General features: G+C 41.1%; 2 protein-coding genes across 3 annotated transcripts in view; both read left to right on the forward strand.

Moving 5' to 3' along the window:
* Positions 1-1,620: 1,620 nt before the first annotated feature.
* Positions 1,621-13,453, forward strand: RNF138 (ring finger protein 138). Of its 2 annotated transcripts, none has more exons than XM_085052751.1 (7): positions 1,621-2,148; positions 3,007-3,172; positions 4,678-4,793; positions 7,629-7,694; positions 8,173-8,278; positions 9,087-9,194; positions 10,589-13,453. In XM_085052751.1, exons 1-7 carry the CDS (start codon positions 2,036-2,038, stop codon positions 10,655-10,657), a joined length of 744 nt encoding a protein of 247 aa, XP_084908877.1. In that variant the 5' UTR covers positions 1,621-2,035; the 3' UTR covers positions 10,658-13,453. The 2 variants fall into 2 exon arrangements, with proteins under 2 accessions (XP_084908877.1, XP_084908876.1); XM_085052750.1 differs by having other exon boundaries at positions 1,625-2,148; positions 7,626-7,694.
* Positions 13,454-21,033: 7,580 nt separating this feature from the next.
* Positions 21,034-25,746, forward strand: part of MEP1B (meprin A subunit beta) — a 31,200-nt gene continuing 26,487 nt past the window's right edge. The window contains exons 1-2 of the mRNA XM_085052753.1: positions 21,034-21,119; positions 25,316-25,499. The gene's annotated coding sequence lies outside the window, so the exon portion shown is untranslated. The remainder of the gene's footprint in view (positions 21,120-25,315; positions 25,500-25,746) is intronic.

Below are 25,746 nucleotides of genomic sequence, written 5' to 3' on the forward strand. Positions count from 1 at the left end.
CTTCATGGAATCACAGGATGGTTTGTCTGTCATCTTCACCTGAAGAGAGAGCTTAGTTCACTTCACAGGAACTTCACCTCCTGTAGTTCCCTCTCCCTCCCAAACCATGAGCCCAGATGGTGTCATGGGCATTGCCTCTTGCTGCTGATCACTAGCAGCTACAAGCAGCTCTGATGGATGTCTGAAGTCTGCAAGCATATGCAAACCACAGGTCTCAATGTTTTGCACTCTCTCTTTCCTAAAAGTCTAACCTCAGGCTAGAGAGAGAGGGGGATCTCCCCACTTAGTCATCTCCTCGGAACATCTAGCTATAATACAGACAGCTGCAGTCAAAGAGACAGAGGAAACCAAGATGAAGGATCTCTTTCCTCTCAGCCCTGGCACTGGAACAGGTTGTCCAGAGAAGTGGTGGATGCTCCATTCCTTGAAGTGTTCAAGCCCAGGTTTAGATGGAGCTCTGAGCAACTTGACCTAGTGAAAGGTGTCCCTGCCCAAGGCAGAGCAGATGGAACTAGATGATCTTTAAGGTTCTTTCCAACCCAAACCATTCTATAATCTTCGAGCACAAAAGACCAGGCCTAGACTGAATCTCATATTTATTATGATTACAATATTTTGAAAGTAATATAATTGATATATTCCATACAAATCTGTTTCTTTTTAAAGCATTTCCAACATTTTGGTTTTAGTTTATATGCCAAGAGTTATGTCCAGATGAGGTCAGTGCTAGATGTGCTTGACAGGTCCAAAGTCTTCTCTACCTGGAGAAATCCACTGGCATCACTATATTAGATGGATATTCTTAAAAGTCCTTATTCTGGAAGAAAAGTGCACAGTCATACCACTGAATTAAGATTTTTTTTTTTGGTCACGATCATTCAGGGGAATGAAAACCTGTCCCAAATCTCAGTAATACCACTAAAACTACTCCATAAAATCACTGCTAGTCACAGTCACAGTCACAGAATTCCAGCATCAATTAGGTTGGAGAAGACCTCTGAAATAATCAAATCCAACCTATGACTGAACATCACGTCAGCTAGACCATGGCACTAAGTGCCATGTCCCGTCTTTCCTTCAATAGGGCGTTTAACCTGAACTTCAACAAGTGAACACCACCTCCCTGGAAAGCCCATTCCAGTGATTAATCACGCTGAAGAAACTCCTCCTGATGTCCAACCTAAGCCTCCTCTGGCATGGCTTGAAGCTAATTCCTCTTGTCCTGTCAATGGTTACCTGGGAGAAGAGGCCAATTCCCACCTGACTACACCCTCCAGATGGAGAGCAATAAAGTCTCCCCTGAGCCTCATTTTCTCCACGATAAACAACCCCTGCTCCCTCAGCCGCTCCTCACAGGACTTGTGCTCCAGACCCTTCCCCAGCTCCATGGCTGTTCTCTGGACCCGCTCCAGCCCCTCAATGTCCTTCCCGGATTAAGGGGCCCAGAACTGAACAGAGGATTTGAGGGCGGCCTGCCCGGTGCCGAGTGGACGATTCGATCCAGAAACACCCCAGAGCACGAGCGGTGTCACCGTGCAGCAGCTGTTAGGAGTGCCGCTGCTCGCGGAAGCGCAGCGGGCGGGCGGCGGGGCGGGCGCAGCGCGCTGGGCGGAGCGGGGAAGCCTCACGGCCGGGGCGGAGCGGCGGCCGTGTCGTAGCAGCCCCGCCGTGCCGGGAGGCGATCGCCATGGAAACCCCGGCCCCGCCCCTGCCCCCCCGGGTGCCGCCGGGAGCGCGGCCGGAGCTGCCGGGTCCCTCCTCCCCGGGCAGCGCCAGGTAGAGCGCGGGGCGGGGGCAGCCCCGGCCCGGGCGGGAGGAGCCGCGAGGGGCGGCTGGCGGAGCGCAGGCCCGGCTCTCTCCGTTGCCCCGCCGCAGCCCGGCCCGGATCGCGACCGGCGCCGCTGCCCCCAGCCATCGGCTCCCGGACGGCCGGCGGCGCCCCTAGGAGCTGAGCAGGGCCGGGCTCTCCTCAGCCCGCCAGGGCGGGGCTTGTTCCTAGTCCGCGATCGTGACGGAGAGGCCCTTACGTGTTGCCATGGCCGAGGGGGCCGCGGCGGCCCCGGCGTGCTTCAGCGAGGATGATTTTTACTGCCCGGTGTGCCAGGAGGTGTTCAAAACGCCCGTGAGGACCGCCAACTGCCAGCACGTGTGGGTATCCCGACCCCCCGCTCCTTCCCAAGCCTTTTCCTCGCCTCCTCCGGCTCTCCGCCTTGTGCTCCTCTGCTCCCCCCGCTGCCGGCGCACGGACCCTCGGCCTGGAGCCGCTGGCGGTGAGGATGCGAGCCCAGTGCTGCCCCAGCCTCCCCTCGCCCCTTTCTTTTGTAGCCGACCGGGCATTTAGGAGAAGCCCCCCCGTGTGTCTGGTTTGCGGTGGGGGTTTTGCTGTGCTGTCTGACCTAACTCGCGATTTTTAACTCCATGGTTTTCCCCGTTCCTTTTCGAACAAGGAGGGTAGTGTGAGTTGTTCTCTCTTTTCAGTTCATCTATTCAGCATTTTTTTTCCAGAGGGACCTTTGATTACAACGTGCTACTTTGTAGACAAGCAAAATAGCTTTGGCAGCTGGTGCGTAAGGAAAGAGAGCTGCAAAAGCTGGTGAACTGAGGTCTCTGGACCTGCGTGCTGAATGAAGCTTTGCGGTGGTTTTGGCACTGCTTAAGGACAATAAACAGGAGTTACTCTGATAAGATTGTCCAAAATCACGTGCTTGCTGCACCATTTAATATCTCATTAGCGATCAATCTGGTGTGCAGCTCGGTAATACGAGTCAATAAGTAATAAGAGTTTTACCTAGAGTGCCTTGCCAAGCTCCCCTGATTTCCATATACTTCATTGTAAACACCGTTATTTCATTTTTCTCCTAAATATAAAACTTTGTATTCGGTGAACTGTTACTCTGATAGCTCTCTTTTTTTTTTTCCTAGCAGTCACCCAGCTCTCTTCAAGGACAAAGTATCTTAACTCTGTATATTTTACTAACCTGTGTTTGTGGTAACTTTTCAATTTAGGTTTTGCAGGAAGTGCTTCTTGACAGCTATAAGAGAAAGTGGAACACATTGTCCTCTCTGCCGGGGGAGCGTGACTAAAAAAGAAAGAACGTATCCCAAAAGGGCTCTAGATGTTGAAAACAGTATGAAGAAAGCTTCTGGGGGCTGTAGATGCTGTGAGAAGCAGGTAGAGTAAAACTTTTTAAAAAGTTGAATAAGTTTTTTGTGTTTTTGTCCAGACACTCCTTTACTGTGTGTGTCATTCTTGTCTTGGAGCTGAAAAGCCTATAGCAGTTTAAACTTACCTTTGGATGGCTTGTGCATGCATATACTGGGCATGCAGTGCCTGCTAGCTGTACCTAAGAGGTGTAAACTGAAAGAGCATCTTGAATTGTCAATAAAGGCATTTTAAGTGGAGTGCCAGTTTGTCCTCAAAAAGATGGAAAAAACTGGGTATAGCTATAAAGCTGGCAAAAGGAAAGTTAAAGAGCTGAACATGAAAATTGCAGATATATGGAAAACCTCAGAAACTTTCAGTATGGAAATGCAACTGCTTCGGGTTGCCGTTAAACTTAATTTAAAACCCAAAAGATGTGAGTTGATTACTTGCAGTGCCCGCATGATCAATCATATGTAATTTCCTCCTTGGCCATCAATCTTTTTACATTCCCTTCATTTCCTTTCTAAAGGGGTCATTATTTTTGGAACACTGGGTGAAATCTTGACCCCCCACTGAAACCAAGAGTAATGTCTCTTTTGATATAAACGGATGCAGGATTTTAGCCATACTTTTTGGTTATAACAAAATGCATCAAATCCAGGTAGTCTTTATGTTGGTTTCATTTCATTTGGGACTTCTGCCAGTGTGAATATCAGCACTAATGGAATCCTCAGCTGCTTGCTTTGTTCCACATGATTCATTAGGATGAAAAGTGGGGAAAAAGAAACTGATAGCAAGTTGGTAAACTGGAAGGAAGAACCAAACAGACTAAATTTAATGGAATTTAGTGTGAGATATGATCTTGTTCAGCCTCTACACCTGTGAGCACCTTCTGACAGTGCTGTTGGACCTGAAGTTCAGATTTAGGGCATGTCCAACACAGTGGTCTTCTGACAAATGTGAGGAACTCATTCTCTTGATTTGAATTAAAGGTGAATAGGCAGCCTTAAGTTTGTGATCATTCACCTATTTTTTTTCCCCTCCCCCGTCAAAGAGAAAAGGAACCCACCTAATGCAAAAAGAAAGTGTTCATCTGCATGAGGTAACAGCAGGCCAGAGAAGACTGAAGGAACAGTGGTGCTTATCCCATCCTCACAGCCCCTCTCTGTTATACCTCATCAGGTATTACTGATCCTGCATCTGGGAGGTGTAGTTCCAGTGACTTTGTTTCAGTTGAATGGTGTTTTCTTGCATCTTTCATCCCTGAGAGAGCTCTCAGATGTCTAGCAGTTTGACTCACAGTGTTCTCCAGTCTCACAGAGTGACACTGGCTCTGAGGAGAGAGGAATTGGAGATGTCCTGTTGGTGAAGAAAGTGTTCAAGCTCAGAGGAAGAGACACAAGTTCTGGTTTCTGCTGCATATCATGTTTACATAATTCCTGCATGCATTGCTTTCTGTTGGCAGAATTATCTCTTCCTTCTATCCCTAGATTGTCTAGTATGATTTCAGTAATTTGGCATTTTATTTTCAGGTTAGATTTTCATGGATGAGACAGCATTATAAAACGTGTAAGAAGTATCAGGATGAATATGGTGTTTCTTCAATTATTCCAAACTTACAGATTTCCCAAGATGCAACAGGGAACAGGTAATCAGGGCGTTCTGTGTGTAACAGTGCATCTTCTTTCCCTGCTCCCTCACCCCATGGAAACTTTTTTTCCAGGGCATTCCTTCTTTTTGCAATAATTATTGCCCATATTTTTGTGCTTCAAAATATGAGTTTTTCCAGGTCCTTTTCTTTACTCTTAGCAGGCAGAAGAAAACCTTTCTGCATGATGGCTTTGAAATGTCTTCTAGAGATTCTCCTAAAAAGTATTTAACATTTGTAGCTTGCTTTCCTTGCCTTGGCAGCATTTGAGCAGCTTACTTTGTAATATATTTCATAATATTTACCTCTGGAGAAGTTCCTGTCTATTTTTATTATCCCTCCCCTTTCCTTAGTTTGTTTTAGTGGGTATCCTGTTTCAAAACATTACTGTGCAAGCTTTTGCTTTCTGATTGAATTTATTTTGAGCAGAGCTCTTACGAAATATATAAGGAACTCCAGTACGTTACACACCGTAAAATCAAATGACTTGCCATTTGTTTTCAGGCAGTAAAGCTAACCTTTTTTTTTTTTCATATATTCTCATTGATGGTAGGGTTGAGGATTTTTGGTTATTTTTGAAAAGCCATTTCATGAGTTCATTTCACGGAGCTTTATTATATGTATCACATTCTTTATTTACTTTATTTTGCCATTGATTTTCTATTTTTAGCAGTCTCAACTTCTCTGTTTGATTTTCAATCCATCAGTCTATTGAAAGTTGAAGCTGTTACTGGAATTAGCTACAGCAATGTTTCACCAAAGTATCTGGATATTCTGATATCACTATTTATGCAGTATGCCACAGTAGAATACCTCTGATTATAATATCACAGAAGTATAAAAAAAATTACCATTACCATATTCGTGAGTATAAATATTCATGTTCTTAGCATGTCTGAACAGTTTATTCTGGCTTAGCTAGAGGTGCATATATGGTAAAATTTACTTTCTAAAATGTTCATCTGCTTTACTCTTACTTTAGGAAAAAGTTTATTTTGTGCTCAGCATAAGAAAACTTACCTTGATGTAGTTGAAAGTTGCAAATTATTTAACTGTCTTTAAATAGGCAGTTAAAGACCTATTTACCCCTTCCTAAGTCAAAAAACTTAGAAGGTGCTACCTGTCTTACATTCATGTAGTTCATAATGCTTTTTGAGCTACTTGGCTGTCACCTGCATTGTCATTCTTGTTGACTAAATGTTTGTTGTATTATACACCATTTTCCTGTAAAGTTGTGTACTGTGCCACCAAGCATCACCAAGGTAAATAAATTATCCAGAGAGGTTCCAGTTGCCTGGGAACTAGCAAATGCCCATTGACCAGCAGGATCAGAAGGATGATCCAGGGAACTACAGGCCTGTCAGACTGACCTCGGTGTATCAGGGAGGGTCATGGAGCAGATCATCCTGAGTGCCATCATGTGGCACACACAGGACTAAAAGGGGATCAGGCACAGCCAGCATGGGTTTACAAAAGCCAGGTCCTGGTTGGCCAGCCTGATCTACTTCTGTGACAAAGTGACCTGAGGGAAAGACTGTGGATGTTGTCTGTCTAGATTTCAGGAAAGCATTTGGCACAGTTTCCCACAGTATTCTCCTGGAGAAGCTGGCAGCCTATGGCTTGGGTGGGTGTACTCTTCACTGGGTGAACAAACTGTCTGTATGGCCAGGTCCAGAGAGTGGCAGTGAATGGAGTTACATCCAGTTGGCACCTGGTCACCAGTGGTGTTCCCCAGGGTTTGGTTTGGGGCCACTCCTGTTTAAAACCTTTATTGATGATTTGGGTGAGGGCATTGAGTGCTCCTTCAGTGAGTTTGCAGATGACACCAAACTGGGTGGGAGTGTTGGAGGGTGGGAAGGCTCTGCAGAGGGATCTGGACAGGCTGGATCAATGGACTGAGGCCAGTGGTGTGAGGTTCAACAAGGCAAAGTGCCATGTCCTGCATCTGGGTCACACCAACCCAGGCAGTGCCACAGGCTGGGAAGAGTGGCTGGAAACTGCACTGTGGAAAAGGACCTGGGGGTGTTGGTTGACAGCGGCTGAGCCATGATCCCACAGTGTGTCCAGATGCCACTGGCATGTTGGACTGTATCAGAAGTAGTGTGGGTAGCAGGACCAGGCTGGTGATAGTCCCCTGTACTCAGCACTGGGGAGGCCATACCTCGAATCCTGTGTTCTGTTCTAGGCCTCTCAATCCAGGAAGGACATGGAGGGGCTGGAGTGTGTCCAGAGAAGGGCCATGGAGCTGGTGAAGGGTCTGGAGCACAAGTCCTGTGAGGAGCAGCTGACGGAGCAGGGGTTGTTTATCCTGGAGAAAATGAGGCTCAGGGAAAACCTCATTGCTCTCTACAACTACCTTAGAGGAGATTGTAGTCTCAAAGTGAAAGAACAAGATGAAATGGCCTGAAGTTGTGCCAGGGGAGGTTCAGATTAGATAGTAGAAACATTTTTTAGTGAGACAATGGTTAGGCATTGGAATAAATTGCCCCGGGGCAATGGTGGAGTTACTATCTCTGGAAGTGTTCAAGAGGTGTCTGGATGTAGCACTTGGGGATATGGTTTAGGGGTGATTATGATGGTGCTGAGTTGGCAGTTGGACAGATGATCTTGAAGGTTTCTTTTAACCTTGGTGATTCTGTAAATACTAAGACATACCGTGATCCAAAGGAAAAGTTGGGCAGGGTAGGATATGTGCTATTGTATGTTGCCTTGAAATTCATGGGACTTAATGTGTTTCCCCCCACCATGTCCATTACTGTTAAACTTTAAAAAATGTTGGTAGTGGAGTAAAATATTCCCAATTTTCATTGAGTTCTTTTTCTTCATTTAAAGTAGCAGGAGTGATGCAATATCTGATACTGGCGAGATGGCTAATAATCAAATACTTCAAGGAGAAACAAGGTGTGTTGCTTACTTGTCTACAGTTATTATTAAAATAGATTCAGATAGTCACAGTGCAAACTTCTACTAACTCAAGAAACAAAACACAAAAAGCCCCCACAAAAATACCAGGAGCTGTATTTATAGAATCCCATCGTTTCTTGTACATTTGTATCTATATGTTAGAATTTAGAGTTTTTAGTACTTTCCTGAAGGATTTGTGCTAAAAGGTGTTACAAAAAAGCAATGGGAACAAAAGAAGCCCAAGTCTCAGAGTGCATTTAAGCATACCAGTTGTTAATGTACTTCAAAATTGAAATTGGGTAATAGCACTGGGGCTCCTTGAGATTCTGCTACTTTGTCAGTGGGGGTATGGGGGGGTTTTGGGGTTTTTCTGTTGTTATCAAAGCAAGGGAAAGCAATGAGATAGCTCCCTTCATGTGCCTTCTTAACACTACTTCTGAAACTCTTTTTAATACTGTTGGATTTCTGTTTACAGTGGACACCCAACCTTCAAATGCCCCCTGTGTCAGGAAGCCAATTTTACCAGACAGCGCTTGCTGGATCATTGTAATAATAGACATCTTTATCAGATTGTTCCTGTGGTAAGTAGAGTTGCTTATGTATGTTTCTTAAGCTACTTTCATTGTAATTATGTGGACAATTTTAAATGTGCAGTCGCTACTCTATATCTGTAACAATCACTGTGGTTTGAGAAAGACAGACAATATACTTCATGCAGTGCATTTAAATTGAGGAGTGACTTTGATCTGCAAACGTTTCATGTCCAGCCTGCTGGTTCTAAGGCATTTCTGACTTAGCTGTCTCATTTATCTTGATGTGAAACAGGCTCAGTTTTTGAGCCTGACACTTAACTCTTCTTTATTTAGTAGTTCAGGTCTGTTTCTATAGAATCCCATTTGTAACGTAACTTGTTTCATGTGAAACCTACAGTTACTTGAAAAATAATTCGAGGTAACCAAAGGGTCTGAAGGAGAAAAATCTGTTCGGTTCTCTGTTATTTTCATCTGTATAGGGTGTGTTATTTTTTCTTTTGGCTTGCTTGATCATCTCAATTGTATGAAAATTCTCCCAAGCAATAAGTGATTATTGGGATACAGTAATCACTTTCTTTTCTAACTTGACTCAGACAGATATGATAATCTTCCACTCCTAAGAGAAATACTCTGGAAATCTACCTAGTTGTAGTTTTTGAATGTTACACAATTGAGGAAAAGTACACTTAGAAGTATTGTTTGATGTTAATGTCCCTTACTGTATTTTGGTAGTGGATGAGTAATAGACTAGTTATTCCTGTAGAACATGTCTTTAATGCCTTCTGTATTGCCAATAACTATTTGTTGTTGTTTTTTTTTTTTCATTCTGTCTCTTCCCCTCCCCCTCCAAATTCAGATCTGTCCTATTTGTGTATCTCTTCCTTGGGCAGATACTAACCAGGTTACTAGAAATCTTGTTAGCCATCTAAATCTAAGACACCGGTTTGACTACGGAGAATTTGTGGTAAGCTTTTTCTTCTTTGATGTGTGGAGGAATAAATGGTAACTTTTTTTTTCTAAAAATAAAAAAGCCAAATAAAAATTTTGTACCAAACTTGTGCTCTGGACATGCTATGTTCCTGTTCTGTATGGAACTCAAAATCAGACCTATCTGTTCTTAAACTTTGTTATCAATGTGAAGTGCTATTGGGAGAAGTGTCAACAGTTAAAGTGCTCCAACTGATGAGTTAAGTCTTTGGCTTAGTGTTCTCAATCTGAACTATTTATTACTTTTAGTCTGTTTATTAGAACACTTTATTACTGCTGTTTCTGGGGGAAATAAAATAAAGGCTACTCTATTTTATTGACATTATTGACCTTTTAATGCAGAAATTGCTAAATTATATTCTCAGGACTCAAAGTGCAGCTTGACTAGCTGTTATTGCTGCTACAGCCTCTCTTCCAGTATGTTGTGAGAGAGACTGAAAAAGAGATGTGTCATTTAATCAATGTTCAGGTTGCCTCTTTTTAGGCTCTCTTTGAGTAAATCTACCTTGAAGTATGTGCAGAACTACATACACAGATGTAGACAGTGGGTGATTCATGAATCAAGCCAGTCATTTGGATTCTATATGTGGGATCAGAGAGCTAAAGAGTTTGTGGTTTTTACAGAGTTTGACAGGCTTTGAGGTGTGCTGCTTTAGCGTTGTGTGGGACAGGCATAGTATTTGAGTCACAGGGTCAGGATGGCAAAGATAAAGTGTATAGTCCTTTGAGTTGAGTTAGCTGTGATAAAGGCCTGAAGAACTAGGGTTTGATACAGGGGATTGGACTCTTCCCCATAAGTACATCTTTGATGACATAAAACTGGTGACAGGAATCCTGATTTGGGGAAACTGTCAGAATTGCACTTAAAAGATGCATTACTCTGGCATATTAAGAACCCGGAAGATATTTCTGCAAAAGTAGCAGACTTTTTGTGTTCTGTGTTTGCTTGCTCATTTTAAGCAGTATATTCTCAACAATCTATGATTAGTGTTGTCTGGGGATCCCATTCTGGTTTTATTAATGGAGGATGTTATGGCTGGTTAGAAGCCTGTTAAAAGAATTGTGTGACACAGTCAGCTTTCCTGAGCTGGCAGTTCCATAATGTAATTGAGCCAGGGAGAGAAGATGGACCCTTCTGCTTAATGAGCCTTGTCCCACTCAACTGATTCTTCTCCTGTCTCATGTGTCTCTTGGCACTTGATTCAATAAAAGATACTGTGCAATATAAACAATCATCTAGTAGCATAAAGATAAGAGTCTTCATCTAGGTGCCACTTCCTATGTAAAAACGTAGCAGATGAATAATTAAACTAATGACTATACTGCATCTTGAGTATTTGTCCATTTTGATGATGTTTTCATTTTGTTTAGAATCTTCAGCTTGATGAGGAAGCCCAATACCAAAATGCAGTTCAAGAATCCTGTCATGTGAACTTTTAAAGTAGAGCCCCTACATCTTCATACTGATTTTCTGAGAAAAATTACTTTATTCTGTTGGCGATCTGAAGTGTGTATTAATAAAAATGTTCAGTAACCACTCTTTGGGCTAAGCTTCTTTTCACCCTCATAAGGACTTCTGATAAACGATTTTGCTGAAACTCAAGCTTGACATCTTTACTTGAGATCTGCCTCTGTGGAATTAGGGACATTTTTGGAACTTCTCACTCTTGTCTTGGTTTTCTCTAACTTTTACTACTCTGTTAATTACATGTTCATATGATTAATGTAGTGTGTTTTAATTCACCAAAACCAACTTTGAAAGTATATTTAGAAAGACATGCAAGGATGTTCTGTTGCACTGTTGGGTTTCTTCAAGCTGTCTTTTAAGGTATCCTATGAGATGGTAATTTATTTTTTTTTTCTTCCTGCCAAGGACAGGTATTTGTACTGCCAAGAACTAATTTTATTTTGATGTTGTGATTTGTTTTTTACCATTGCTATGTGACTGAAAATAACAACAGCTTAAAATACTAAAATATTTCTTTTCTATAGATGAACAATGCAGAGCAGGGCTTTTTTCACCTTTCATTGAGAAAGAATGATGCCATTGCCTAGGAATAATTACATTTATTTTTTCCTCTTTGGGAGCATAACTAAAATAGGATGCTTGCTTACTAATGTGATGAGTGAGGAGTATTCTCTGTACTTCCAACTCCTAAGGAAGATTACATATTTTCTGAGCAATTCAAGATGACATGCAGAAGGTATACTTTTTTGGCCTATGACTGTGACCAGATTTTGTTGGAGTTTTTTAAGAACTTCTGGTTTTGCATTTGGAATTGAAGTTTCGGTCTGTCTTGTCTCTCATGGAAGGCTGTGTAGCTAAATAACTACCTGGCTTCACACCTACCAAAACTCTTTATTTGGTAAAGCTGTTTAAAACTTGTACATCTCTTGCATCCAAAGGCTTAAAAAAATAGTTGAGAAGAAAAAGCTTTGAAATAGTTACCAACATATTTTAAGAATTCCAGTTCTAGAGTTCCACCTTCCCAGCAAGAATATAATTAAAATGGGAGAAATATAATTACAATTGGAGAAAATTGGAGAAAATTCATAATGCATTCAGAATTTAAATGGAAAATCAATTTGTAAAAACTTTAAGATATTTTATTAAATACTAAAAAGGAGAAGGAGAAAGAAGGCTGCACAGCATACATTTTGGAGGTTTAAGTAGAAAGTGTTCTGAACATATGCCTGTTAGGACTGACTCTACATCCTGTGTTGCCATCACCCATTGTCAAGCTATTGTTACGAATGAGCATTGCATATGTGGTTAAAAACATCCCCAGTAATTTTCTTAGTCTAGTTGGTGATTTATGTGTAGTAATATCAGTTGTGCAACCAAAGTACAATCTGCTTCTTGTGCCCTGCCTCCCTGTTCCTCTCCAAACAGCTTTTGATTATTCTTTAAGTGCTGGGATATTTCATATTCCAAAACTGGTAAAGTTGAAATGCCTCATTTTACAATGTAATGTGTTTCAGAACTGAAAGTTCTAATTTATTGAGTGTTGGAACTAAACCACTATACATTGTAACTTGACTTTTCTATCTTAATTTTTTTTATGAGTGTAAAACATTACTGAAGGCATTGCTGGCTAAAATACAAAGAAAGTTGTGTATTTCAGAAATAGCTGTCTATTTCAAAAACCTTGTCTGAAGGTTATATCCTTTTTTATAACAACATTTCTTGCATTTTGTTACCATCTCACTACAGTATTTTGACAGCAGACCACACTTGGAACTTGTATTCCAACTTCCCTATTTGCCCCTATACTCTTATCTGTGTATTCTCACTTGTCTGTCAGCTCTAGTGCTTGTGTGACCACATGCTGATTGGGAGTGGTTCACTGAGCCAACAGAAAAAAATGTCGATTTTTACTTTTGCTCTGTAAAGCAAACTATGAAGCAGTGCCCTTATACATACAGGAACTTCAGGGTACCTGATGCTGAAGTTTTACCTTTTTAAAATAAAAACACATACTATGGTGGTTTGTTACTGCATACATTTCCTAAGGAGTTTAACAGTTACATGTACAATTAGTTAACTTTTTTAGATTCAATAAAATGTTTATATGATCTGGCAATAAATGCCTACAGCCAATACAGATTCTGAATGCCTCATGGACACTGGAACTAGTTATTTCTATTACTTGAATATATCTTGAGAATTTCAAGTGAAATGACATCTATGTTAAAACTCTGGGAAACAATTTTTTCTACAGCAATAATTAGTTGTCACTTGATGCATAATTGCTGAGCATTTTAGTCATGTTTAAATGTTGAGAGAATACACATTTTAAAGCTACAAATGTGTATTAATGCAATACAAAAAAAACCTTTCAAAATGTTTATCCTCTATTTAAAATCTGTACTGGCAGGTGCTGCCTTGCTTAAGATTTTGTACTTTTAATATGAAGAGATTGCATCCAATACATTCGCTAGGTAAGCATTTAATGAAAATTAAACTATTTAAATATGTTGCTGCTGGTCATGATCTTTCTCACTGAAACTCAGACATGCACAAAAAGCTGTGTATTTGTGATGGGTGATGCTCAAAACATGGAATCTTGACTAGAAGATTGCTTCTTAACAATGTTTTCATGTTCACGTTGCATTATGTATGGTTTCAATATGTTATGTTTGAATTGTACCTTCTGGTTTTTCTCCTATTAAAGTATTTTATTTTCTATTTGTCTTTTTGTTGCATAATAAAGATGATCAGTTCCCTTGGTGCTACTTCTTTCTTTTCAGATGCTTTCTAAAACTTAAATATGTGGTCAGTTGTATGTGTATGCACTTTGAATTATTGGAATGGTGTGTATGCTGCTGAAATGATGAGATGCCACTGAAGATGCATCTGTGAGCTGACAAGTTACCTTATATCGTATCTTGGGTATTTCCAGCAAGCAGAAAAGATAATAGGTTGGCCAAAATTACTTTTCTCGCTTCCGTATTTGTATGTTGCGGTCCCTTGTAATGTTAGTAGAGGAATAATATCCTAAAAAGAGGGGGAAAGAGGTTTTTAACACTTGGAGTCATTAGCAAACCTTGTTGTTTAAAGGTAGATTTTTTGAGAAGATTTAATGCTTTTCTTAGGAAAGAATTGCCAGTAAGTTTGGGCTGGTAGCAAGTTTTAACCAGCAAGGTGGCAGCTAGATGATTTATCCTTCTGCTCTTTGTTTTTGTGCTGAGAAAACCTTTGGTTATTTCTTGTGCTTTTACATTATAAGAACACACAGATGATAATACAGTAATAAAACTAACTTAATGTGTTATTCTGAATGACAGAAATGTAACAAAATCATGTAAATTTCCTTTTTGTAAATTTATTCTTTCCCCACAGAATCCAATTTTCTGTTCTCTAAGTAAACCACTGTATCTTCTGAATCTGTTTATAAGCCCTTTGTTAGAAATTTCATTTGATTTGATTTGATTACAGCAATTCATATTTCAGTACTTAGAATGCATGTGATATGTTTAATTCTCATTGGCAGTATCTTGGTTATAGGATACTTGAGCTCTATAAAACTGCCCTTTGTTCTCTAGTCTTAAGCCAGGGTCTCATTCCCGGGGAGAAAGGGGGAGTTTTGTGCACCCAGATCATCTTCTGACAGGTAGTCGGGACTAGAAGGCTTTCTGTTTTGGAAGTTTGAGGGTTTTTTGTCTCATGAGTAGAGTAAGTCTGTACTGTTTCTTATATTTCTCAAACTCTAGGTCTGCTCTGGGAAGGACCAGTTTTCATCTCTTTATTTTCCAGCTCTAACCAGCCTTTATCTGTAACATTTTTGTGGACATGATCAGGAAAGAGCTAAGAGTGAATTTTATGTTTATTCCCTCACCACACCTCACACTGTTAGGGAATTGAGGGCAAGGAGGGAGGGAGGAGTCATCATTGCCGGATGCATTCTGTGGAATAACATTTAATTCTATTTCAAATCTGTGCCTCAAGTACTCTGTATGCGTTCGTCAGCATTCCTCAGCTCTGTGAAGCTGTAGGTTATTTCCCAGGGCTTAGACAGAGAATACTGTTTTTATGAACTTGCTTAATCTTACAAGGATGCGTAGTCACTGAGAGAAGGGCTTCTCACTTGTACATTCTTTGTCTGCCATTCTATTTCTGTCTCTCATTTGTTCATTGAATGGCTTGGGTTGGAATGAACCATAAAGATCATCTCATTCCAATCCCCTGCTGTGAGCAAGGACACCTTCCACTGAACCAGGTAGCTCAGAGTGTAGCCAGGCCTTGAACACTTCCAGGGGTGGGACATCCACAGCTTTTTTGGGTGAGAACTGCTCTTTTCCTCTATATGCATTTCCCTACAGCAGTTCTCATAAATTTACACCATGCACTTCCTTCCCACTCCCTTTACTGTCTTTTAAAGTAGTCAGCAATTAAATTGCTATGATTATATTACTTGGCTACTAATTATTGTTTCATATTCTGTATGTTTTATAAGCTACTCTGGCTGTGCCCTTAATATGGGGCTGGTGTGGGCTGTAGGGGAAAATACAGTAACTAAGAAGCTTAACACCAATAATTTCCAGAGTTCTCCAGACATGTTTACTTCTCTGCCTAGAAGAGTTTGTTTCTCAGAATGTGTTTGCACTTGGAAAGAATCTGACAGTCTTACCAGATAGTTTTTTTTATTGCTTTAAAATGCATTTTAAAGCATGTACTTTGGTTTTTTATGCAGGGGGAGGATCTGGTTTTGGGTTGGAGAGATTATGATAAGTTTGAAAATGAAAAACTTTTCACAAGGACCAGTTCTTTGATGGTAATAACACTCTTTTTTCCCCTGAAAACCTTGTGTTAGGTTCTCTGGTTTTGCAGGTATGGACAGAAGAGTGTGGGATGTTTTTTCAGGCTAACTGCTGTGGCCCTAGTGCCTTACGCCGCCTTAGTTGTGAGGCTGATCAAACCTGAGTAGTTTCTTTTATGAATTTTTCTTCTTTCATAATTCAAACCACCAGAGGGCACTGAATATTTTTGGGTACTCTCTAAATAAGTATTTAAGGGTGATAATTCAATAAGTATTTGTACTCTGAAGCACTATTAGATATGGAAACTCTCTCTAGACGTGTCAGAAAATGTAGTAAATATTTTATGGGATTTTTTTTGGTTGAAGAGATTGGCTGGGGTCATTCCGTTCTACAGAAAGAATATTTGCAACTTACTTTAAAATCTCAAAATTACAGATTGGCTTATGTTGCTTTATCGTCTGTGCCAAATAAGCATAGTTCTGCTCTGGGAAGAACGGAGTGCTCCTCTATTCACGAGTGAGCATATAATGCGACACGTTCTTGCGGACGCCATTCGCTTGCGAGACCTTTCCTTGCCCAAGGGCGTTCGCCAGAGGCCTCTGGAGCTCGGGCGCTGTAGTGCAGGCAGGAGGCACACGGGGGCAGCTGAGGACTGATGCATCCTGTGGCAGTGACAAAGGCTTGGTGCTGACTGCTGCCTTCTTGCTTTGTGAGATTCCTCATCGCCCTCGCTAATTCCATCAGCCGCGGCGGTGAGGTCTGCCAGGTGCCCCGTCCGGGTGTGCTGCCTTATCCCTTCGCAGCGTTCACAACAGTTTGGGGGTGGCACAGTCCTCTGCTGTGAAGAGAGAAATTCTCCCAGCCATGGCTTACATTCCCTCATCTGAGAAAGAACTAAGTCTCCCTGGAGAGTGCTTCTGCTGTGGCATGATAGTGGCCAGCCACAGGCACTTTAGTAGCTGCCTATCAGTGACAGTTTGTTTCACACCGTAATCTGATTCATATTTGCCGTGAAATGTGTTTGTGTGAAAACATGTCAGACATGATTCAGATCCCTGGGAGAGGGAGGGAGGTGCAATCCCATATGAGTAGTTATTTAATTTACAAAATACTGTTTTCTTACACATGCAAAAAATAATGGTTAAAGTATGTCTGAAATGGCAGTGGGCAGGAAGGTGTGCAGTGTTATACCCAAGCATCTGCCATTTGCTTTTTAACCTTGCTTTTTAATTTACCTGTAGCTAAGCAGTGTGAGGAAACTGAAGGTCTGCTTCTTTTTCTTGATAAACTCTTAATGAAAGCAAACACGTCTTGTTTGCTCCTCTGCAAGTGGTTAGAACACTTGTATTTGGTATCTGATGTAATTTTCACTTTTTTACCTTACATCCCACATGACACTTGCTAGGTTTGTAAACACTGGGGTTTCCTTACATTAAATATTTAGGCATGTAACTTGTAACATTCTGGATTTGATCAAGGGTCTGTTATCTTGGAGGTTTATCTGACAGCTCTTATCTTCATTGCTGCTTTTGCCTCATCAGCCAAGGAGATAACACTGCAATAGTATCTCAGTTTGGGAGATTAACTGAGAAAGTGAACCTAATTTGTACAAGGTAGGGCAAGGGACAATCCACTATCTGAGAGTAATAGACCATCTGAGTATCCTCCTGCTCTTTTACATTTGATCTGTAAGCACTGCTGTAAGTGGGATACATCATGCTCTGCAAACCAGCACTTTTCATGTTATGTAATGAATTCATGTCACTTGAAGCTGACACTGAAGTTTGTGATCAGAAAGGTTCCACCCAAATGTCAACGAGCAATCATGAATCACCATTGTTTGCTGAGCAGTATACAGATGGCAAAGTTATCAAAGCATCTCTGCTGCCTTACAGAAGATTAACAAAACTATTCAAATATGAAACTACCTACCAAAAATTCTAGGAACTCACTGTATCTGTGGAGCTAATTGTACTTGGGTTTATGGTTCTCAGTAGTTAGCTGATATTGTGTTTTGAAATTAAGTTTCTTGCCCTTCTCCACTCATTTTTCCCAATCTCTCTGCCCCTATTACAGTCTCTTCCCAGATTATTACCACAGACATAGCTTTGCAAAGAAGAGTAAAACAGGTGATGCTTCCCATCTGCATTGGACAGTGCCTGATGAATGTTCCTTCTTCTGCAGCAAGGCAGGGGGAAAGCGCTGCACTTTATTGCTTTATTACTGTGCTGTGGTAGAGCCCACAGGCAACAGTGCCACTAGGAAGGCATGATGACATGGTGCCTGTCCCAGGGGACATGCAGTCTGCTCTGGGATGCTTTCCATCTGTCTACTGCTTGCAAAGTGAACTCAGCAGGAGATCCAGGCAGTCACTTGCAATAGATCTGCAGCAAGATCCACAACAAGTTCTGATGTCTTTCATTTTCCTTGTTTCTACTAGCAGCACGAGAGCATGAGAGTCTGTGGGGAAAGAAATGTAATTGACTGGCAAAAGCTCAGATTTTGCAGGTGTCTCTTATAGTTACTCAGGGCTCATTAGATATCTTAGCACTCGTAAAAGTTGTGAAACATGTTCGAGGCAAAGAATTGCAAGAATGGAAAAAGCAATCGACTGGTTAAAGACCTGCTCATTCTCCTTTGCATTTAATGTTTTTATTTTTCTTCAAACTCAGAGCTTGCAATCCAGGTACTGGTGGAGTCTACCTTCAGATCAAAATGTTAATGCAAACATCCTTGAATTCCACAGGTCCCTGACTATGTCAAGAAAGGACATGTATTATTTTGGCTGTTATATGTTAAGGAAGCTTCATAGACTGACCATTCACAAGACTCTCATGTCTTTTAACTGTGGAGTAAAGACAATCTAAGACTGCCATTTTTTTGTCCATCTGAAAATGCACACTGTCTATTCAAATGAGTTGCACTACTCTTTATTAATTCATCTCCAGTAATACTCAGTTATTTCTTACTGTGGGCCTCAGTCTCGGAGGTATGATATGGCTATAATCATCCGGTAAGAAAAATGCAAGGAGTGCTGTAGGAAACCCCATAAGGAAAATAAGGGGTAGGTATATTGCCTGAACATAGACAGTAAGTCAGTGATAAAGCAAGATGTTTGTCATTGTAGAGAACATGTTCACAAAAGTCGATAAAATCTGTTGTGAAGATCTTCCATAGTTAGACAGGAATGTCCTGAAGACTGCCCCTATATGAATTACTTTCTTCTCAACATGTATCCAAAATCCTATTTCAGCTACTTGCTCAGTGGCACTGAATTTTCTGCCAAGAGCTTCTATATTAAAAGTCCTGATGTTCTGTTCTTAACATATTATTTATTTTTCCATTGCATCCTGGTTTATTTTATCAGATGACTGGTTGAGGTGTCAAAACTCTGAGTTTATTTAATGAAAAAGCAGTGTGAATTAGCATATAATATTTGTGCCTTCTCTGTTTGTTGTCACTATATGCCAACACCTTCTAATACATTTTTTTTGGTAACTCTACTTTTTAGGCATTCCTGAAATCAGCAGTGGTCATGACACAGAGGTTCATACAACTCTTCTTCCCTCTATCTACTACTGACAAGGATTTGTTGTGAGCTCCCAGCAGTGGTGGATACGTCTTAGAAGTGGGGATAGGGAACAGAGAGCAATTGTAGCAATTATTTCCATCTAAAGGGGAGCTGACAAGAAGCAGAAAAGCAGAGTTTTAGGCTTTCTTCCAACACCAAGTAGTAAAACCAAAATTGTGTTATTTCTGTTGAATTCACCATCTATGGAAGGCCCTTGTAGGATACTATAATCAAGAAATAATGGCTACAGCTGCACTATTCTTTTTGATCAGGAGTGTATTTTTTTAAGCAAGTGTTATCAGCATCACCATTCCTATTTACCACACTTCTGCTCACATCCCAGTGCAGTTTTGGAGTGTCCAAACTGAATTCCTTTGTTTTGAAATTAAGCCAGAATATGTTCTGCATATTCCTACCTAATACAGTCCAGATCTCACAACTGATGCCCTCTCCTTGGGATCAAATCAGAGCTAGCCTAAAGCAGAGCCCTTTGAGATTTGTACAGCATAGATGCCAGGTTCTTACCACCAGAGGTTTCAATGTATGGATCTGTTCCAGTTGGTTTGAAGTAATGATTGCTGTGGGCATGGCCAGTCTAACCCAGAGAGCCTTCAAAAGCATTGCCATCATTGTGTCAGGGACCAAAGTCGTGTCTAAAGCCCTGCCATATTTGGTTTGTATTGTGCATGTTGACAAGATTATGAAAAAAACAATTAAGAAAACCTTATTGTTTCACTGGTGGGAATTTGACCCTTAAGAGAAGCAATGTATTTGGTCAATTGATGGGAACTTCACCTGTGACAGAAGAGCAATGTACAATGGAGCTGTTGTTAACATGGAGGTGGTATCATGAGCTCTTTGGCCTCAATGCCCACTCTGGCCAAGCATGAGATATCATTGTAACTGGAAAAATTCCACTCCAAGAGGAGGAGATATGTGTGGTTCTGGGGTGGAGGGGCTGAAAAGGACAGGTTGCATGCCATTTCGACCCAGGGGACTCCCTGAAGGTGCAGTGCCTGCCTGCCCCTCCTGCCTGGGCATCATGCTCCATCTCCTTCTCCTGCTCAGCAGTTTTTCAGAAAATCCAGGGGTTGGTATGTATTATTTGCTACTGCAACTAATAAAAATACATCTGCTTTGCAATCACAGTTGCGTTTCAGGGTTTATTTGTGCATGGGCATCCTCCAGAACCCGTAACATTAATGGTGGTGAGAATGGGATGCCCAGAGCACAAAAACTGACTCAAAAAATTGACAGTGCTGGGCAGTGGAGAGCATGGCTGCACCAAGAGGTGCTGTTCTGTATGTGTGTGAAAGAAGAACAGGGCTTGGCCAGCAAAGCACAAGGCTGTGCCAAGAGCGAAGTGCATAGCTGTACTGACAGACTGTTCTGTGTGTGGGTGTGGCATGTGGGAGGTCAAGATTTAAGTCTGGGTACCCAGCTGTGTGTGGGAACTTAGTAATGTTTTTCTATGTCTGAAGCATAATCAGTGTCATACACTTCTTGTTGTGCAATGTGGATATTGTAAACACAACTCAAGTACTTTTCAGTACTTTCAGGAAGAACTCTTAGTCCTTTGTGTTTGTGGTGCTGCTGGATGATACCAGTAGAACAGAGTTATTGGCCTCACTATTTTTGTTGTCATTGTCACATCCTTGTGTGAGTGCATCAGTAAAGATGTTTCATAAAAAGGAGCCTCGGGCCATGGCTCCACCAGTGGAGCAACCAGGTGGACACAGGAACCATGGAGCACATTTATGGGACAAGCTAGAAACTTATACAAGTATTGGGCCTGAACTGTAGGAGGCTAAAGATCCCATGGGAGTGTTGAAAAATTAGGGAGAGTTAGTGCAAACTCCTCAAACACGGTCTAAAGAGCGGCTTATTCATGTGGACACATGGCTGAATGTCTGTTATTTGCATACAAAGTTGCAGTTGAAAAGAATACAGAGCTTGAAAAACAGTCAAACGACAAGGATGTCCAACTGCTGAGGGCTAATATAATGTTGCAAAGGAAAATGTTTGTAGCTGCTGCTGCACTGCAATCTGAGATCTCAGTAAACTGGGCGTGTAAGTAAGGTTAAGACGTAAATGATAAGGTTAAGTGCTGTTAAGTGTTACTCCTCTGTTAAATAATTTCAGTTAAGGTTACTTAAGCTTAAGTTATAAGTTAGGTATAAGTTAAGTGTTGTTCCTTTGTTAAATTTTTAAGTTTAAAGTATGTTAAGTTAAAGTACTGTTGAGTGCTGTTAAGCTTTTAAGCCATGTTCCTTTTTATCCTTGCCTCACTGTCCTTTTGTCACACACACACAGAGATGGTTCCTGGTTAATTTCTGTTTTGATTGTCTGGATTTTATTTGGCTTTGTTGTTGCTTGCTTTTTTTTGGTGTGCCTTAACTGTTCTGTAAGTAGTAGAGTGAATCTTGTCAACAAACTTTGTCGTGCTGTCACTTTATATTAAATCTAGTTTTTGCTGATACCCTTGCTGATGATTTTTTAAGCAATCTCAAACTCTCATTCGTAACCTTGGATGTAGAAGATTCAAAGAAATTCTTGGTGCTAAGCCCAAATTTCTTTTAAGCAGAATGTATTTAAAACTAATGCACAGAATACTGATTTGCTTGTCCTGGCTACTCCGGGATATAGTATTAAATGCCACACAGAAAATGATTGGCCAGGGTCTGATCATCTGTGGTACACCTTGTGAGGTTGTATACACAGAATGAAGGAGGAAGAGATGAAAGCAGAGATTTTATTGGGGAGGCTGATACTCTGATGCAAAATCACTGTCTGTTACTATGAGAAACAAGACTGCTTCCCCAGCATATGAAAATGTGATAATAACCCTTTTGATTAATGAAACAGGAAATCCTCTGGGTGAGATAATTTAAAAAATACAGCAGCTAGGTGACCTTGGGGAGTGGAACCCCCAGGGAAGTGCTGGAAATTGAAAAACCCTACCTATTGGGCTTTTAACACCACATGGTGGCTACATGCCAGAATTAAGATACCAGGAAGAGATGCAGAAATCCAAGCAACTATTAATGATTTGTTACAAGCAAGTATTTTTCATATTTTTCTTTTCCCCCTGCTTTGTTGTGTTAAATTCTGTATACCTGCAGCACTGAGTGGCCTTACAAGTTGCTAATTTTGATGTGTTTTTCCAATCAAAGTGAAAGATGTAATTTTTGTTTTAGTCTTCCAGAGTGGAGATTTCATTATATGAATCTTAAAGCATGTGCTGCAAGTTCCGAAGTATGACAGAAAAGAATGTGAGTTTATTTGCAATAGTGTTGGAGAGCTACACTAGTCAGAACCTATAGAGTGCAGGCTGGTGTGTGCTGTCTTTAGGGAAGAGTTGCTAGTGAGCTACCCACAGAGCTGCCCTCGTGCTTTGATGTGAACAGAGCTAGCTGATTTCCCTTCAAGGAAAACTGGAGAGTAAGGTAGCCAGGTGACCTCTAACTGGGAGATTGTCAAGGAGCTAAGCACAATGTGAACATGTCCACCAAGGTCCTGGTGTGATGTAGTTCATCTGCTGAAAGACATAATGTCATACTGGGGCATTGCAGGATACAAAGCAGAATACCCAGCTCCTACAGCAGTTTTCTGGAGTTGTTAGTGCTTCTGATGTAAATCACCAAGTTTCATCAGGTCTGAAAATTATGACCTTCGCAGTTTTCATAGCCTTGGTCATAAACCTGTCCACAAAGAAAATAAGGCTTAGAGCAGCACAAGAAACTTAAAGAAACATTTTCCATAGCTTGATATAACTTTTTAATAATATTACTTTACTTATAATCATCACTTTAAGTCATTTTCATACTTCTTCTATTTTTGTGATTTGTAATTTTATACTGAACTGCCTTCACTATTGATTTAAAACAAAACTCAGTTCATATTTCTCACCATTGTTGAATAAAACTATTGTTCTGGAAGTTATCTTTCCTCTCCTTCACAGCGTATGCCAATGTTGAAACAACACTCCCTATTGTCCCTACTGACTGTACTTTGCTTATCATTGTGGGATGGTTTAGGCACATATGGGCTGGGTGCCTTTGGATAAAGTGAAAATCCTCCTAATTAAAAGCCTCTTTGTGTAGAGGAGGGATGAGAAAAGCAGAGAAGTTTTCAGAGGTATGTTTGTTTTTAAAATTGATTTTACCTTTGTTTCAGAGGAATTATTGTATAGTTGCACTGGTTTAAACTATGGGAAAATTAAAGTCCACTCACTTTAGGCATTAGGAACACCACTCCTACTCATATACTCCCTAGTGGAGCTATTTGGTCAACTTTCTTTTGGATTATGCCCTCCCTATCCATTCAAGGTCCAGTGCAGTTTTACTTTTCAGGTGCCAAGGTATAGTATCAACCCTCCATGGTGCCTGGTCCTATCACCTCTGAAGTGATGGCAGCAGAAACAAATCAGGTAGTTCCTATTGCCATTCCAGGGGAACAGCACTGGCACTGAGTACCTGCTCAGTACTTATGTAAGCAGGAGTAACAGGTGGGAGCAGGAGGAGGGTGGGGGGAAGTAACTATTCTTCTGTTTGTGTTTTAACAGGGTAGCTCAGACTCATAGCTCCCTGGAACAAAACATCTAGGTGACCCTGGCTAAGGCAACCGGCCAGGCTACCTCATGCCTTAGCACTGCTATGCCTCAGAACCCATCCACAAGGTGTCTAACTGGCATGCTTCTCACTCTCTGTGAGCTGCAGCAGCTGTGTAACAGCATCCCTGCCTGGCTATTGGAGTGTGGCAACAGCTGTGCCACCTCGGGAAATCCCCTGCTTTACACCCACAGGAGTTGTGGATTTTAGGCACCTTGAATGCAGGTAGTTGTACCATCTTTAAATTGGTCAGCACAAGAAATAGCCCTATAACTTGGTGGGTCAATGTCACAACACTGTGGGATCAAAATGCTTCACAGTGGTATAATTCAACCACAGCATAGCTAACCCTGAGTTTAAGTATACACATGCAACTCCCACAAAGTATCTTCTTAATCTGTGGGGACCGAGCATGGGTCAGAGTGCCAATGGCAATTAAAGGTAGTCCATGCACCTTAAGGAAACTAACCCTCTTATCTCCAAATATAACTACTGCAATATGGATCCAGCAAAATCAAACTCACCACTGCTATACTCAGAACATATTTTTTTACTCCTGATTGCAGAGACACATCTGAATTTTATAACACTGAGAAGATAATCACTGCCTCTTCGTTGGCCCCTGGGGTTGCAAGTGCACAAGCCCTCATGAACCTGAATAGACTTAATTGTTGGTTAGCAAAGTTTAGCAATACTACCAGCACAGCTATGTCTGATTTGTTAATTGATGTAGACAGCATTAGATATGCTATGCTCCAAAATTGAGCATAAATTGATTTTTTGCTTTTAACACATGAGCATGAGTGTGAAGATTTTGATAAGTTGTGTTGCATAAACTTAAGTGACCATTCTAACTCTGCCCATGCACAACTACAGAAATTAGAGACACTTACCAAACACTTTGTAGAAGACACCAGCTGGAATCCATTTGCTGGATGGACATGGAATTGGTTAAAAAATGGATGGGGTTGGAATTGGTTAAAAAAGGATTAGTATTACTTTGTGCCTTAAGTATTGGGTCTCCGTGTATTATTTGTTATATTTCTTGTTTAGTACCATTAATCCAATCTTTAATAGATTGCATGTTGCATCATACTGCTGTTCATATGGTGGAATATCAACATGTTCCAACCATGGACCATGCAGTAGTATGTGTCATGGACCATGTCTAAGGCCCTGCCATATTTGGGTTGCTGTTGTGCATGTTGACAAGATAACGAATAAAAGACAATGAAGAAAACCTTATTGTTTATTTGGGAATTTGGCCCTTAAGAGAAAAAATGTATTGAGAATTTAATCTGTGAAAGAAAAGCAATATACAATGGAGCTGTTGTTAATATGGAGGTAGTATCCTGAGCCATCGTGGCCTCATCTCCCACTCTGGCCAAGTGTGAGATGGTGTCGTAACTGGAAAAATTCCACTCCAAGAGGAGGAGATATGAGGTGTGGTTCTGGGGTGGAGGGGCTGAAAAGGACAGGATGCATGCCATTTCTACCCAGGGGACTCCCTGAAGGTGCAGTGCCTGCCTGCCCCTCCTGCCTGGGCACCATGCTCCATCTCCTTCTCCTGCTCAGCAGCTTTCCAATAAATCCAGGGGTCGGTATGTATTATTTGGTGCTGCAACTAATAAAAATACATCTGCTTTGCAATCACAGTTGCATTTCAGGTTTCTCTGTGCACGGGCATCCTCCAGAACCCGTAACAATCATCTCCCAGCACATGGGGGTGACAGTGTGCAGAATTCAAGGGCTGCTGAACTTGCAGAAGGAATCTTGACAAAAGAGCTTTTTGACCTACCAAACATCACTGATTTGAGAGCAGTTGACACGATCAGTATTGGTGAGTAGGGGATTATAATATTTAGTTACTTTCATAGAAAATGACCCTACCATTATAAGAGCAGTAATATCTACAACTGCTAGTTCTCAATGCATCAGCAATGAAACAAGTATGGATCTGAGCAGCTATAAATGGCTCAGGTGTCCTCATTACTTAGGATCTTTCTTTCTTTCTTATCAGCTCTGACACTTAAAACAGAATGCAACATACCATTAGGTTTGATATAATAATTTGTGAGTCTGAATTT

Source organism: Lichenostomus cassidix, chromosome 2 (genome assembly GCF_008360975.1).
Source record: "Lichenostomus cassidix isolate B80296 chromosome 2, HeHo_3.0, whole genome shotgun sequence".
Lineage (NCBI taxonomy): Eukaryota > Metazoa > Chordata > Aves > Passeriformes > Meliphagidae > Lichenostomus > Lichenostomus cassidix.